Source organism: Leptonychotes weddellii, chromosome 6 (assembly GCF_054177405.1).
Source record: "Leptonychotes weddellii isolate Sample4059 chromosome 6, ASM5417740v2, whole genome shotgun sequence".
Lineage (NCBI taxonomy): Eukaryota > Metazoa > Chordata > Mammalia > Carnivora > Phocidae > Leptonychotes > Leptonychotes weddellii.
The window spans coordinates 99182525-99199003 of record NC_138374.1 but is presented as its reverse complement, the minus strand read 5'-3'; the positions used below and the strand labels follow the sequence as shown (position 1 = coordinate 99199003).

Here is a 16479-nt window from a genome sequence, read left to right as displayed (position 1 = left end):
GCATAAGGGTGGCTGCCATCTTAGTGAGGACGGTGGCCAGAGCCTGAGGGAAAGGCAGTGAGCGCTCCACGGGGAGCCCCAGGGAGCCTGAGTTCAGGAATGGGAAATAAGGAAGGCCAGGGAACATTCCCTAAAAGGAAGTGCAAGTTCACAGGAAGTAACTGGGGAGGAAAGTGGAGAGGCATTTCGGATTTCCTGGCCAGGCTTCACTCCAAATCCAATGATGCTCCAGGAAAATCCTGGATCCAAAAGTCCCAGAGCAGAAGAAACACTGACGCTTCCCTGGTCAGTCTGCTGGGCCCTATGGCCTGGTTATAAACTAAAGCTATCAGTTGGGCCACCTCCCACGGTTTGCATAATCACTGCCTGCAAGGGACTAACATCTGTGCCGGCCTCCCCACCCCTGTGGGATCCAGATGGCTGAGGGCATTCCTCCACTTCCTCCACTCACCCCCAGTGAGTCGCAGGCCACCCACCTGTGGCAATGGCCTGGCCAGCCCTACCTGATCCAGTCGGAGTTCTGGACGGCCAGCTGACACATGATGAGGCGGTGCCGGCTCGACACAAGGCCCTGGGGAGCAACAGAGCATCAGTGGGAGGCTCGCTGCGCTCCCCACAGCCTCCTGGAGACCCCACCCCAAGCCGGCTCCTATTCAAGGGCGCCGGGAATGAGGGTGTGGCCCCCCTGCGTGTGCACCTGTCACGCAGACACGCATGGAGCGGCGGAGGGGAAAGAAAGGGACGGAGGGCGTGGATGTGCCACTCGCGACAGGGTCCGGAGGTGGGCCTCCCGGAGGAAGCCGCCAACGCGTGCCCAGCGCAGAGACGAGACTTTTAACCCTGCAAACGGTGCTTTGTCTCGAGGCTCGAGCTGCTGGGTCGGCAACTTCCCCAGCGCCCAACCACGGGTAGCTGGGGAAGGAGGGGGGATGGACACGCGGGGAGGGCTCCTAGACTTTCCCTTTCGTGTGGCAGGCAGGGAGCGGCAAGGACAGGAATTTTAAATCAGGTCGTAAGAGGCATGGGCCGTTTCCTCCTAAAATCCGGGAAAGATCCGTAACCGGCCGCCAGTGTGGCATCCGCGCCAAGTCCCGCTCGGCCCTCAGCGGGTGCGCGTGCTCCGCTGCTGATGAGCCCTGACCGCCTGGCGCTGCGAGCGGCCCGGCCCCGGGCACGGGCTCCTCCCGGCTGCTGCCCAGCACCGACCGGCTCACGTCGGACTGAGCTCCAGAGCCGGGGGCAGGACGCCCGCGATCGGGCGTTTGTGTTTGCAGGGAGTGTAGCGGATGGCTGTGGGGCAGCTGTGCCCGAGGAGGAGCCATAGGGTCAGAAAGGGAGGGTACAGGAGCAGAGAGGCAAAGGACCAACCCACCTGTTTTCCGTAGGAGTCGTGGACGGGAGAGACAATCCCACCAATCACAATAAACCTTCCGGTTTTGTGCAGATAATCCCTGGCTCTTTCTAATTAAGAGAAGAAAACCACACATTATAAAGGGGAAAGGTGTGGATTAAAGGTGATCGTTGAAATCAATACGTTGCTGGCTGCAAGGCTCATTGCCTTACAGCTTTCTCGCCGTTTACATGCAAAGTGCCAACTTTCAAAGTTATGTTGGCCATTCAGAAGGTTATGGGATGAGATTCTGGCCCCAAAGCAAAAGGATTTAGAACTCAAGGGGAGGGCACCTGGGTGGCTCAGTCAGTTAAGCGACTGCCTTCAGCTCAGGTCACGATCCCAGGGTCCTGGGATCGAGGCCCACATCAGGCTCCCTGCTCTGCGGGGAGCCTGCTTCTCCCTCTCCCACTCCCCCTGCTTGTGTTCCCTCTCTCGCTGTGTCTCTCTCTATCAAATAAATAAATAAAATCTTTAAAAAAAAAAAAAGAACTCAAGGGGATTAATACAGTTTAAAAGGTCCTCTGCTGGACAAGTCGGTAGCTTAGAGGGATTTAGAACAAGCATCTCACTGAAAGCCATTTGAGGGACAGATTGGAATTTACGTCTATGATCACTTGCAGAAACTCCAAAATGGAGGAGTGACTTAAAAGGAAGAAGAACCAGAGGAAGAAGAAGCAGCAGCTGCCACCTTCTTAAAATATGAAAGTTGGGCTGATTGCCTCATCTCAGAAGAGAAGAACCACCGAAACAAATTTAAAAGGCCTTCTACATAATTAGGGAGAATTAACAGTAAAGCCATCATTATCATTGATTGAGAAAAGTTCAGTCACAGAAAAGCCTTTTTTCCTTTGGAAGGAATTCGTGAGGCTGCTTCTTCAAATTTACCAGACAAGCCCAATGTCACTTCCATGAGAAAATTCAGAAAACTAGGAAGGGGATGAAAATTTTGGTTCTCCCTTCCAAGGGGGTTCAGTGCGCAAACCCAACAGAGCCTGAGCTTGTACCACTGAGGAGATGCGGTGTGGATTTCTGTCATAGGTGAGGGATTCGGTTCGTGAAGAGGGTCTTGGGTAGCAAGGCTGGCGGTATAGTTTGCAAGCAAGTTCCCAGGACTTCCTTGCTGGCTCTCTTAACATTTAAAAATAATTCTCATCACATTTGCCTTTTCTTTTTCTTTCAATGTGAGATCTCTTCGTTTCTTAAAAAAAATAATTAATAGACTTTATTTTTGAGCACAGTTTTGGATTTAAAGAACAATGGAGCAGATAGTAGAGTTCTATATATTCAGCCCCCACCTTCCTATCTCCCCTGGACACCGTTTTCCCCATGATTAATATCATGCATTAGTGTGGTTCATTTGTTACACTCGATGAGTCCATACTGACACATTATTATTGATTAACTATAGGCCATAGTTCCCGTGAAGAGACACTGTGTTGTACAATCTATGGGTTTTGATGAATGACAAATGTATGTATGATATGTACGCACCATTGCAGCTGTGTTGAGAATAGTTTCCCTACACTCAAAATCCACTGTGCTCCCCCTGTTCATCCCTCTCCCTGGCCACAGACGTTGGTAACCACAGATCTTTCTACAATTTCTCTAGTTTTGCCTTTTCCAAAACACCAAATAAGCTGGGATCATGCACTACGTAGCCTCTTCAGACTGGCTTCTTTCACTTAACAGTATGCATTTAAGGTTCCTCCGTGTAGTTTTGTGGCTTGATAACTCATTTTTTAAAATTGCCGAATAACATTCCGTTGTCTGGACGTATCACCATTTCTTTATCCATTTGTACCATTTGTTTATCCATTCACCAATTGAATGACATCTTGGTTGCTTCCAGTTTTCACTGATTATGAATCAAATTGATAAAACATTCCTGTGGAGGTTTTGCGTGGACATAGTTTGCAACTTGGTTGTGTAAACATCTAGGAGTGTAATGGCTGGATCAGATGCTGACAGTACATTCGATGTTGGAAGAAACTGCCAAGTTGGCTTCCAACATGATCGTTCCATTTTGCAGTCCCACAAGCAACAGATGAGTGTTCTTGTCTCTCCACATCCTCGCCAGCATGGGGTATATTGTCAGGTTTTTTGAATTTTAGCCATTCTAATAAGGTGTGTCACCTCTGCTTTTTAAGAGTGATATTACTTTACTTGTTTTCAAGAAGTCTTATTTTGAGACCAAGGACAAACTGAAAACCTTGTAAAAAAAAAAAACCTTTTGGGGCGCCTGGGTGGCTCAGTTGGTTAGGCGACTGCCTTCGGCTCAGGTCATGATCCTGGAGTCCCGGGATCGAGTCCCATATCGGGCTCCTTGCTCAGCAGGGGGTCTGCTTCTCCCTCTGATCCTCCCCCCTCTCATGTGCTCTCTCTCTCTCATTCTCTCTCTCAAATAAATAAATAAAAAAAAAACAAAAACAAAAAACCTTTTGATATTTGGATAAGCTCCATACCTCCTCTCTCTTCTCTTGGCCCTTCATACCCCAGTCTTCATTGAGATCATTTACATCTGGCCCTTAGCTGTCACCAAGTCTCTGCTGCAATAAGTCAGAGCTTCCTTCCTCCCCCATCTTCTAAAAAGTGGCCTCTCCTTACTCTCTGCATACCCAAGCTTTTCTTTGGAAACTCCGCTCTACTTCACCTCTACCTCGGTCCAGCACGCCTGCTCTGTCCGACATCCCCCTTGGCTGGACTTACTGCTCTGCTAGCCCCCTGTGCATCCAGTTCAAGGGGCCTGGCTGGGAAATTGTTTCTGAAAATTTATACCTTCACTACTCTTCTGCATTGAGTTCTTCAAAGCCAGATATTTTGCCGTAGGTAGGAGGTCCCCAACTCACAGCTAACGGAGACGGGCAGTTAACATACATGTGAGAAGCAAGCTCTCGTTGTAAAATGATTTGCATTCAAACAACCTTGACCGGACACATTGCCATTTGAAACACTGCTGCCCTAAGAAAACGAAGCTGTGATCCAAATGTGGTTCAGTCTGTCACACATACTGAACACTTCTTGGGTTCTTAAGCACCTTCATAGTGACTCGTTTATTGACCAATGGATGTTTAACACATGCTCACCTAGAAGGCTCATGTAGCTACCTTTCCTACTCTTGCCCTTCTAGAGTGTCCTTTCACTGGTCTATCTCAGGCTAGAGAGCCACCCACTCCATTCCTCAGACCATACTCCAGAATTTCCAGAGGAAATACGTTGTCCCAAAGAAACTCAGCACCTTAGAAAATGTTACCCTTTGCTTCTGGCCAAGGTGAGGAGCCACTTCTCCTGGCAATGCTCCAAGGCTCACTCTCTCACAAAGAGGCAATTTCTTTTTCTTTTTTAAGATTTTATTTATTTATGGGGCGGCTGGGTGGCTCAGTCGTTAAGCGTCTGCCTTCGGCTTAGGTCATGATCCCAGGGTCCTGGGATCGAGCCCCGCATCGGGCTCCCTGCTCAGCGGGAAGCCTGCTTCTCCCTCTCCCACTCCCTCTGCTTGTGTTCCCTCTCTCACTGTATCTCTCTCTGTCAAAATAAATAAATAAATAAAATCTTAAAAAAAAGATTTTATTTATTTATTTGAGAGAGAGAGAGCATGAGCGGGGGTGAGGCGAGGGGGAGAGGAAGAGGGAGTAGCAGACTCCCCACTGAGCAGGGATCTTGACACAGGGCTCCATCCCAGGACCCCAAGATCATGACCTGAGTCGAAGGCAGATGCTTAACTGACGAGCCACCCAGGCACCCTACAAGAGGCAATTTCTGAAAGGAATAACCCCAAATCTGTACCCTAAAAGAGGATATTTGATCTGAAGTAGTTAAACCCAGCAGAGGTATGATTGTGATGATGTAATCAAATCAATTCAGTTGTTGAGCACAAAACACCATGATGCATCCTAGAGGAATAAGAGGATAAAGATGGCTTTATTTATTATTCTCCAAAGGTTCACAATAATGGAGACACAGAAGGCTATACTGATGGATCTAATGAGAGGTGAGTTCTATAGCTATCGCTTTCAGTGTTGTTGGAGTACAACCCACAGTAAGAAATGCATTTTATATCCTGACACAATACATAGCTACATATAGGTATAATTAACTGAAACAAATGTTTTACAATACCCTTAACCCAATGCACACTGATATTTTCCATGTATTCTATTCTGGGAATCATAAATTTAAATAAAAAGTTGGTCAAAACCTATTACTGTGTGGCAACCTATAGTTTGAACAACTCTGTGCTAACGTTGAAATCCTAGGGGCGGGGGAAAAGGGACAGGAGAGATTAATTTTGCCTTTCCAAAGAGCACTCGCCAACTGGTTTAGTCTTTTTTTTTTTTTTAAGATTTTATTTATTTATTTGACAGAGAGAGACACAGCGAGAGAGGGAACACAAGCAGGGGGAGTGGGAGAGGGAGAAGCAGGCTTCCCGCGGAGCAGGGAGCCCGATGCGGGCCTCAATCCCAGGACCTCTGGGATCATGACCTGAGCCGAAGGCAGATGCTTAACGACCGAGCCACCCAGGCGCCCCTCAACTGGTTTAGTCTTACCCACTATGTTGGTCTGTAGGTATGGAGGCCTGGTAGGGGTGAGGGTGAGGAAGGGGTACTACTGACTGAGCAAGTTGGAATCGAACCTCATAGTCCTCAGAGGACTATGACCTGTATGCCTGAGATCGCTGTTTGGTCAACATGGATTCTGTGGACCACTTGCACTGGAATGACCAGCAGGAGGTTATTAAAATGCAGATTCCTAGGTCTCAGTCCAGAGTTACTGAGTCAAAATCTCTGGGGCTGGAACTTAAGGTCTACATTTTCAATTAGTGTCCCCAGGTGATTCTTCTCTTCTCTGAAGTTTGAGAACCCTACACATACATAGACAATGACCATAAAGTTAAGAAGTATAGACAACAGAGAATCATTGAAGGCTGTTAAACAGGGAAGTGACTTGCTCTGCGCTGGGGCGAAAAAACTCACAGAAGGGATAGTTCCTATCCCGATGCGGGGCTCCATCCCAGGACCCCAAGATTATGACCTGAGCTGACACATAAGGCAGACATTTAACTGACTGAGCCACCCAGGTGCCCCAAATCAATTATATTTTTATGTGCTAGCAACAAACACGTGGAAACTGAAATTAAAAATACAAGACCACTTATAACAACTCAGAAAAAAATGAAATACTTAGGTATAAATATAATAAAACATACACAGAATTTGTAAGCTAAAAACTACAACATGCTGATAAAAAGAAATCAAGGAAGATGTAAATAAATGTAGAAACACACCATGTTTATGAATTAGAAGATATAACATAGTAAGATATTAATGATCTCCAAACCAATACATAAATTTAATGCACTTCCTATCAAAATTCCAGCAAGATTTTTTTTGGTGTAAACACAGACAAAATAATTCTCAAATTTATATAGAAGGAACCAGAAGAGTTAAAACTTTTTTTAAAAAATAAGAAAGTGGGAAAAAAGAAAGTAGGGAAATCAATCTATCCAAATTTTATATAGCTACAGTAGTCAAGACTGTGAGGTATTGGCAGAGAGGCAGACACATAAATCAATGAAACAGAATAGAGCCTAGAAATAGCCCCACATATGAATGGCCAACTGCATTTTGACAAAGGTGCAAAAATAATTCAATAAAGGAAGGATAGTCTTTTCAACAAATGGAGTTGGAGCAACTGGACAGCCATAGACAAAAATAAACAACAACAACAACAAAAACTTAAGTCAACTTAAATCTCTTACCCTATAGAAAATTAATCCAAAATGGATCATAGATTTAACTTGTGTAAAATATGAATTTTAGATGAAACTATGGCAGAAAATCTTTGGGCGCGGGCTTGGCGAAGACTCTGATATGACACTAAAAACACAATGCCCAAAAGAAAAAACCCAATAAACTGGACTTTCACAGAATTTAAAACTTTTGCTCTTTGAAAGACCCTGTTAAGCAGATGAAAAAACGAGTTACGGACGGGGTGCAAATATCTGTGATCCACATATCTGAGGCCTCATATCTAGAATATAAAAAGGACCCTCAGAGCTCAAACAGTAAAAAACAAAACAAAACCCTAAGGATCCAATTAGAAAATGGGCAAAAGACAGAAAGAGGACAAATAAGGATGGCAAATAAGCTTAGGAAATGATGTTCAATAACACTCAGCATCAGGGGAATGTAAATTAAGACCGCGAAGAGCTATCACTAATTCACCAATCAGAATGGCTAAAAGAAAAAATAATGATGATACCCATAGCTGACAAGGGTGTGGAGAAACTGGATTTCTCCTACACTGCTGGTGGAAATGTCAAACGGCAAGCTCCTCTGAAAAATAGTTTGGCAGTTTCTTAAAAAACTAAACATACGCTTTATCATATAACCCAGAATGGTACTCCTGGGTGTTTTTTTCCAAGAGAAATAAAAACATATCTACATAAAAACCTGTACATGATTATTCATATCGGCTTTATTTGTAGTATCCAACTTCAGGAAATAAATGAAATGTCCTGCAATAGGTAAATTGTTAGACAAGCAGTGGTACATCCATAACCTGGAATACTTCTCCTTACCAATAAAAAGGAACAAACTAACAGTTCATGCAAACAATTTGGATGAATCTCCAGATCATCATGCTGTGTGAAAACCAATCTCGAAAGGTTGAATACTATATGATCCCGTTCACATAACCTTCTCAGCAATGATACAGATTAGTGATGGTCAAGTGTTAGGAATAGGGCTGGGGGCAGGGCAGGGAGGTGGTGTGACTATAAAGGTAAAGCTCCAGGGAGATCCTTGAGGTGATAGACTAGTTCTGTAGCCTAATTGTGTTGGTTACATGAAGCTACACATGGGATACAATGGCATATAACTATACATCCACTTTATACCAATGTCAATATCCTCACTTCCATATTGTACTGTAGATACATAAAATGTAACCAACAGGGTAAACTGGGTAAGTTAGGCACATGGGAACTCTCTGTACTATCTTTGCAACTTCCTATGAATATATCATTATTTCAAAATAAAACATTTTTTAAAAGTTTACAGCAAACTACAGAACGCTGTACAATTGTAAGGTGGAAGTGTGCGTATCCAAGTAAATAACAAGCAAATTCGTGGCTCTGGATGCTTCTGGAACTTCTGGAATCTCTGCTCATCCTTTTCCATTTTTGTTGCTGTCTGGATTCCAAGATTTGGGGTTGTTATGGCTTGGGAGGTCTTGTCCGAAGCAATGTTTCTCAAACTTTGATGTGCATGTGAATCCTCTGAGGATCTTGTTAGAATGCAGATGGTCTCCCCCAGTGGTCTGGGTGGGGCCTGAGATCAGGACCAAGATTAGGGGGAGGTGAGAGGGGTAGGATCGTTCAAGTGCAGGGTCAGATCCTGTCTTCATTTAAAATTATTTTATTTTGCTCATCACAGTTTTTTTTGCATTAATTTTGCCTTTTTAAAAAATGTTATTTAACCTCCGTTACTGAGTTTAGGGGTGCTCCCTTAAATTTTGCACCAGAGGGAGTTACCCCTTGGGCCTCACACTACCCCCAGCCCCTCCTGAGAGTCAACATTTCTTTTTTTTAAAGATTTTATTTATTTATTTGAGAGAGAGAGAATGAGAGAGAACACATGAGAGGGGATAGGGTCAGAGGGCAAAGCAGACTCCCTGCCGAGCAGGGAGCCCGATGCAGGACTCGATCCAGGGACTCCAGGATCATGACCTGAGCCGAAGGCAGTCGCTTAACCAACTGAGCCACCCAGGCGCCCCGAGAGTCAACATTTCTTAACCAGCTCCCAAATGAGACCAATGCTGCTGGTCTATAGACTATATTTTGAACAGCAAGGGACTAAAGATGGGGGGGCAGCCCCTGCAACATTAGTGTACCCACAAAAGAAGCTCTCCTCCCTCCCCAACTCCACCACCACCTCCACTTCGCATGATGAGGGCATTTCTGGACATTGGCAGGTAGTCCACTGGCAGAGCAATAGCTAGGGCCCTGGAATTTAATTTCATGCCAGGCTTCCCAAGATGTAGTCTATTTTTGTCCCTCAGCTCTGCCCCAGGAACAAGCCAAATCCCTCTAACATTTTACACTCAGGTCCAACCTGTCCTCCATCTGGTCTACCCTCCTTGCTCCTGTAGTCACAGAGGAGGAGCCCAAGGCCACTGGTGGCATTGCCGTGTCCTTGCCTTCCTCAACACCCTGATGATCCACGTGTCTCAAAACTCATTCCAGGCCACTTTGAGCCAGGTAAATCTCTACTCCTGACAGCCTGTGCTAGACCCCCCCAGCCACAGACAGACACAACACAGATGATTTGTCCATTAATAGTAATTCATGAGACAGACATGTCTCGCCTGCCTCCGGGCTACTCAGTGAAACCAACTGATGTGTGTAATCTACTCTCCTCTTCCAGAGAGTTAATGGAGGAAACAGTGTGGTCAGGGCATCGATACTAACACAATTTTTCCTTTTCAGCTGCAATGAGAAATGACCCTTTCGGAGTTGTATTCACAGCTGGAGCTGCCTGAATTTTCCTTGTTTGTGAGTTTCACAAAGATGATCTGGATTTGTACACATTCTAAATTTCAGAATGTTTATTGGATAATAAAGGAAGGAACCAAGCAGGGTTATTCCTGCCCAGGGGTTGAAAATGGTTTTTCTTTTAAAGGAACCACCCCTGTGGCCTACTACACTGAAACTTGGGCCTTCCTTAACAAAAATTTAGTGAGTATTTATTACGTTTAAGGCTCTGTGCCAGGTGCTGTGGGGGACACAGAGAAGTAAAAGACACAGTCCCTACTTCCAAGAATCGTGGATTTTGATAGAGGGACACAGCACTCTCTGCTTAGATAATGGACACAAAGCTGAAGAGCAGCACCACTCCGTGCCATAGGACTTCAGGGGGAGGGAGTGATCCCAATGGGACAGAGTAGCCTGGGAAGCTCTCCTAGAACAGATGAGACTTGAGCTGGGTCCTGACAGCAGAGAAGAGGAAGGTGTATTAACTGTGTCTTTTTATTTTTCTGTTTTCTGAGGCTGACATCTGGGGCCTTGCTGACCCTGGAGGAGCCAGCCCTCCCAGGGATAGCCAGTTCCTAGAGATAGTAAACAACTCACCCTAGAGCAGGCCTTTCAAATGCAAACTAACCAATCCAGAGCCCATGCCCCCAACTACCCCCTCGGTGTGGCGCTCATGCTCAGCGCCACTATCCACCTGCCCTAATCACCCCAGGGCCAGGTACCAGACACCTAGGGACAGCTTCTACGTCACAGAGCCACAGAAATTAATCAGACTAGCCAATCATAAGCCTGATTACCCTTCCTCCCGGCTTCCTCCCTGCAGTAACCACAAAAAAGTCTCTGGCCCCTGTTTCCCCAACTCTCTCACCCTCCTGACTGGTGCTTCCCCATGTGCCCCCCCCCCCCCTTGCAGCATGGCATGTCCTCTCTTGGGATCTGTGAGTATCATTATCTTTTCAGTAATGTTCGACTCTGGACCTGTTAGCTTTGCCGCACAGTAAAACACACACTTTAAAACAGAAGGAATATGGGGCCCCTGGGTGTCTCAATCAGTTAAGTGTCTGCCTTCGGCTCAGGTCATGATCCCAGGGTCCTGGGACTGAGCCCCATGTCAGGCTCCCAACTCATCGGGGAGCCTGCTTCTTCTCCCCACTGCTCGTGCTCTCTCTCTCTCTCTCAAATAAATAAACAGAATCTTAAAAAAAAACAGAAGGAAGAAGCTCATTTCAGGGGATGTGAACAGATGGACTGAGTCAGGAATGGACCCACAGGTTCCACTGAGCTCTATGGCTTGGCTTTCTTTGCTTGAGAAGCAATGGTACCATTTCCATGCCTTGTCACGGAGGGTGTCTCACCCTGGAGCATCTTCCTGGATCTCCTCCTACTCCCAGACGCTCCAGTGCCAATGTGTTTGGGAAGCAGGGTGCTGGGTGATCATGTTTCCCTGGGTGGGTGAAACAGTCAATCATACCAGGTCCTCTCTCTTCGAGATGTCCAGCCCAAGCCATAAGTGTTCAAGTGAGCTTCCCACTTGAATCTGAAGCAAATGTGAAAAGGAGTATGGTCCCTGACCTTGATCCATGAGTGAGACCATGGGAGCCCACCGGATCACCACTAGCTGAGTGGGCTGCCAGCCCCCTATAATAAGTGCAGGCTAGTTATGGACTTAGTCTCCATGAGGAGCAACTGGCTTAGCCCTTTCTGGAGCTGGCCAGCCCTGCCCCCAGCCAGCCATCTACAAACGCTTGCCACCATCCCTCAGCAGAGCTGGTGGGCAAGATGCACTTTGACCAGCGCAATGGTCTCTCCTCTCCTACACACCCAGGATTCTTAACTATAAGAGAAGCAGTGAAATAGGGAGCCTCTTGGGATTATGAGAGCACAGCTTTTGTTCTTCGCCTGCTTACTCCTGTCTCTCTGACTCAGGAAGGCTACATTTCCCAAGGCGATGATAGGGTGCGCCGATCTGGCGTGTTCTTCCGCGCGGTCTCTGTGGCCAGGGGCTGACCAGAAGAAGATGTGGGCTGGGTGTGGATGCATGTGGGGGTCAGACTGAAGCCCCTGGCCAGACTCATGCACGGAGCAGTCCAGCAAACCCCGAGAAGCTCCCCTGGACATAGAGAGTCTGGTTCTCTTGACCATCTGTCTACTACCACCATCTGCCCCCATCTGCCCCCATCTGCCCTCATCTCCGGTGCACGCACCTCGGGTTGTCTTAATTCACCAGAGAAGGCAACAAATGCTTCCCAGAACCCCCTGCATGCCTGGATTTCCTCTAGTTCCTGGGTTTTCATCCATTTGTCTGGCTAGCACAGTTCCTCCCTCATTACTGTTCATCCTATTTGCTCTGCAACCTCTAGCTTGGGAGAACGTGTGTCCCTTTGTCTTCACCGCTAGGAAATGATTTATGACCGTCAGTTCCACAACCCTCACTTCTGACAGACCATGCCGGGGTGAACCTCTCATGTGTCCCAGCGGCTCCGTGCCACCTTCGAAGTCTGGCCTCTCCATCTGAATCCTCTCCACTGGAAAAGCTCCCCAGATTCCCGTCCCTCGCTCTTTCCAAACCCTGCTTCTGGGAATTCACCCGTTATTGAAAACGATTTTTTTTTCTATTTATTTCTCCAGAAATAGAAAGCTAAATATATATGTAAAAAGACAGCATGAACTGGTTTCCCCTTGAGACTCATAAACACATGGGAAAATTATTTTACAAACCCACAGCCTGTAATACTAAATATAACTGGGTGGGTGGGGGCGGGGGAGAGAGGGGAAAGTGTAGGGAAAGGTATAAAGACAGAAGAGCACACGTGATGTTAAAAAAAAAAAGAAAAAAAACACCCCACTGTGGCTTCACATTAGTGATGAGTCTGTCACTGGCATGGAATCTGGCTCTATTTTTAACTACATGTCTGTTATTTCCCACTGGATGAACCATTAACTTTTTGAATATAAGTTCACCATACAGGTTTCTTATTTAGGGATAATTCAGGCTCTGAAGTAGAGTTTATCCAGGAAATTGCTTTGCTTTTGTCTCGTAAAACAAGTGGGGAACATTAGGCAGAGAAGGCTCCCTTTTGGAAGGATGTGGTCCTGCTGAGGCCCTCGTGCAGGGAACACACAGGACAGGACTGCTTAAAGGTTAAAAGTTGCTTTCCCCCTAAGAATGCGATTGGGAAAACACTGTTTCCCTTCCAGCTTTCTTACCTGTGCTCATCTTCCCTCTCTACTTTCCCAAGAATCAGTAGAAGTATCTTCCTGGGTCAAGGGCACCCCCGGCCAGGGACAACCAACTCTCCAGGCTTGCCTGGAACTTTCCTACTTTCAACACTGAAGTTTCCACAACCTGGAAGTGCTCATAGTCCCCTGCAAACTGAGATGAGAAGTGTGGTTGCTGAACGACAGCCCTCCAAAGAAGTCCACGTCCTAATCCCTGGAACCTGGAAATATGTCACCTGAACGTGGCAAGAAGGACTTTGCAGGCGTGACTTAGATTAAAGACCTCATCTCAAGATGAGGAGATGATCCTGGATGCTCCAGGTGGGTCCGTGTGATCACAGAGAGAATGCAGGACGGTCAGACTCAGAGAAGATGTGACAATGGAAGCAGAGAGCATTGAGGGGTTTGAAGTTGGAGGAAGGGACCTCATGACAAGGAACGTACTTGTCCTCTGGAAGCCAGGAGAGGAAAGGAAGCAGATCTCCCCTAGAGCTTCCAGGAGCTATAAGATAATAGTTTTAGGACTTTCAGAAGTATAAGATAATAAATGTGTATTGCTTTGAGCCAACAAGTTTGTGGTCACTGATTGCAGTAGCAGCAGGAAGCTAATACCGCGGTCACCCTACCCATCGCTTGAATCAGCGTGCCCAGGGAACCTGTGAGTCACTCCGTCTTGCTTTGCATGCACTGAACCAAAGAACAAGTACCAACTCCTGCAGAAGTGGAGAGAGGAAATCAGCTCAAAGAAAATGTATCATGCGTTGGATTTGTTCACGGTTGCAGAAAGGACAGGTTTTAAAGTAATTTCGTTGGGATTTTAGAATTTTCTCTTTGAAGAAACCTGTAAGTAAAGAAGTGTACGATAACCTACGAACTACCAAAATCAAGCCTTTGAAATTCCTGAAATTAAGTCACAGCCCACCTCGTTGGCAATAGAGCGTAAGTTTATAGACTCTAGGTTCAAATCCTGCTCCAGGCGTGACTAGCTGGGTGACCTTGGGTTAGTTATCCAAATGCTCTGGCTACTGACACATCTTTAAAATAGAGATAATATGATCCAACCTCACAGGGTTGTGAAGTAACAGATGTGAAAAGCAGCATAACACCAGCATCCAGAAGACATTGGCCATCCATACTTTTTTTTCTTGGAGAAGTTCAACAATTCCTTTGGAGAGGAAGGTTATGAGATAATGGAAAATATATATATATTGGTCTCTGCCCCTGATTCCTGGCACAGAGCTCCTAAAACCCTTGCAGATTCCTAAGGGATAAGAGTACTGGGTGCATCTATTGTTCTGGTATTTGGTCTTTGAGCCCCATTCCTGACATACAGTTCCAACATCCCTTGGAATTTCCTGCGTGATAGCAGTGTCTTTTGTTCTAAATGAGATGACTCTTGGTGCTCCTGGATGGGAGCTGGTCACCAGAAAGACCAAGCCATGATCAGAAGCTTGGAATTTTTAGCCCCCTCTTCCCACCCTTCATCCTCCAGAGAGGGAAGAGGGGGCTGGAAATGGAGTTAATATTTGATCATGCCGATGTGAAGAAGCCTCCATAAAATCCCAATAGTAGGGGGTTCAGAGAGCTTTGAACACAACATGGGGAGGGTGACACATCTGGACTCCATGGGGACAGAAGCTCCTAAGCTTGGGACCCTCCCAGACCTCACCCTGTCTCTTCTTCTGTATCCTTTACCATATCCTTTAATAAGCTGGTAAATAGATGGACTCTGAGAAAAAACTGAGGGTTCTAGAGGGGAGGGGGGTGGGAGGATGGGTTAGTCTGGTGATGGGTATTAAAGAGGGCACGTTCTGCATGGAGCACTGGGTGTTATGCGCAAACAATGAATCATGGAACACTACATCAAAAACTAATGATGTAATGTATGGTGATTAACATAACATAATAAAAAAAAAAAGCTGGTAAATAGAGGTAAGTGTTTCCCTGAGTTCTGTGAGCCACTCTAGCAAATTAATCAAACCCAAGGAGGGGTCTTTAGGACCTCTGATCTATAGCCAATTGGTCAAAAACACAGGTGACAAACCTGGGCTTGCTCCTGGCTCCTCAGGTGTGTGTGTGAGTAGGGGGCGAGGGGCCACACTTGTGAGACTGAGCCCTTACCTGTCTCTGGGTAGATACTGTCAAAATTGAGTTAAATTGTAGGGCACCCAGCTGGTGTCACAGAGAATTGACTGTCTTGGGGAAAAACCTCCGCACGACAGGTGACCAGAAATGTCCGAAGTGTGAGCATTTTGTACAAGGAGTAAAGGAGACACCCAGGGAAGAGACTCCTAGTAGGAAAGAACTGAGTTTTTCCCTACGCAGGGAGATGGAAAATGGAGGTTTTTTCTTATTACAAAAGTGAAGGTGGGACAGGAAAAATTGAAAAACTCTTTTTAAAAAAATATACAGCTTGCCATTGTGGGGGCATCAAGTATCAGAAAGCTTCCTTTGCTCCTAATGCTCTTGGTGTCCCCGATAAGCCGTTTCTCATGGTGCTCGCAGCTGCTGTTCCTGCCCTCCCGTAGAGAGCGGATGTGGCCCTCTGTCCGAGTGTCTGCCTATTCCCAGACCCTGAGCTCCCGTCCTTTGGTGCAACCGAGCAAAGGGTTCTGAGCAATGCCAGAGAAGCCAAGACTGGGGGTGGGGGCCTGCTGCACTTGGGCAGATTTTGGCTCTGTTCAGTCGGAGCTGAGCGGCGGCATGTGTTTGGATGATGGATGGGGGAGCATGCTGCATGCCGGAAATGTCAGGCTGGCCCACAGCTCTCCAGGTTATTGATCACGCTCCGCTGGCGGCTGGACAGAGGGCCTTTCTGTGGCGATGGATGAGACAGCTTTCAGAGGTTTCATTTGTCTTCGGGAGCTCTCAGAGCTCACAGAGGCTTTCGCTGCTTTTCCCCAAGCTGACCTGGAGGCATGACTCCAAGGGACGCCCAGTAGGAAACGATCCTAAAATGGCCTTCAGGCTCATGACGTGAAAGCTGATAGCTCTGTTGTATATCCTTTAAGGCAACATTTTTTTAAAAATGATACTAATTAGTGTCAGTGAGAATGAGGGAAGTGTGTACTCTAACACACCATCGGTGGGAGTATAAATTGATTGCCTTTTAGGAAAGCAATGTGGCAGTGAGCATCTATCAAAATGACAAATGGGCATAACCTTTGACTTGGCAATCTCACTTCCAGGAATCTTTAGTACAGAAAAAATCCGCGCATGTGCACAGAGGTGTGTCCAAAAGGATGGTTCACTTCAGCATCATTTGTAATAGTAAAAAATCAGAAATAAATGTGGCAGCCATCAGACAAATTATGGTACATACACCTAAAGGAATATT

At 46.4% G+C, this 16479-nt stretch overlaps 1 protein-coding gene across 2 annotated transcripts in view; it reads right to left on the bottom strand.

The window, feature by feature from the left end:
- NMNAT2 (nicotinamide nucleotide adenylyltransferase 2) overlaps positions 1–16479 on the bottom strand; it is a 143834-nt gene that overhangs the window by 28356 nt on the left and 98999 nt on the right. For both annotated transcript variants that reach the window (XM_081824770.1, XM_081824772.1), the window contains exons 2-3: positions 1373–1461; positions 504–571 (exon numbers count right to left, since the gene is read on the bottom strand). In XM_081824770.1, coding sequence (XP_081680896.1) covers positions 504–571; positions 1373–1461 — 157 coding nt within the window. The remainder of the gene's footprint in view (positions 1–503; positions 572–1372; positions 1462–16479) is intronic.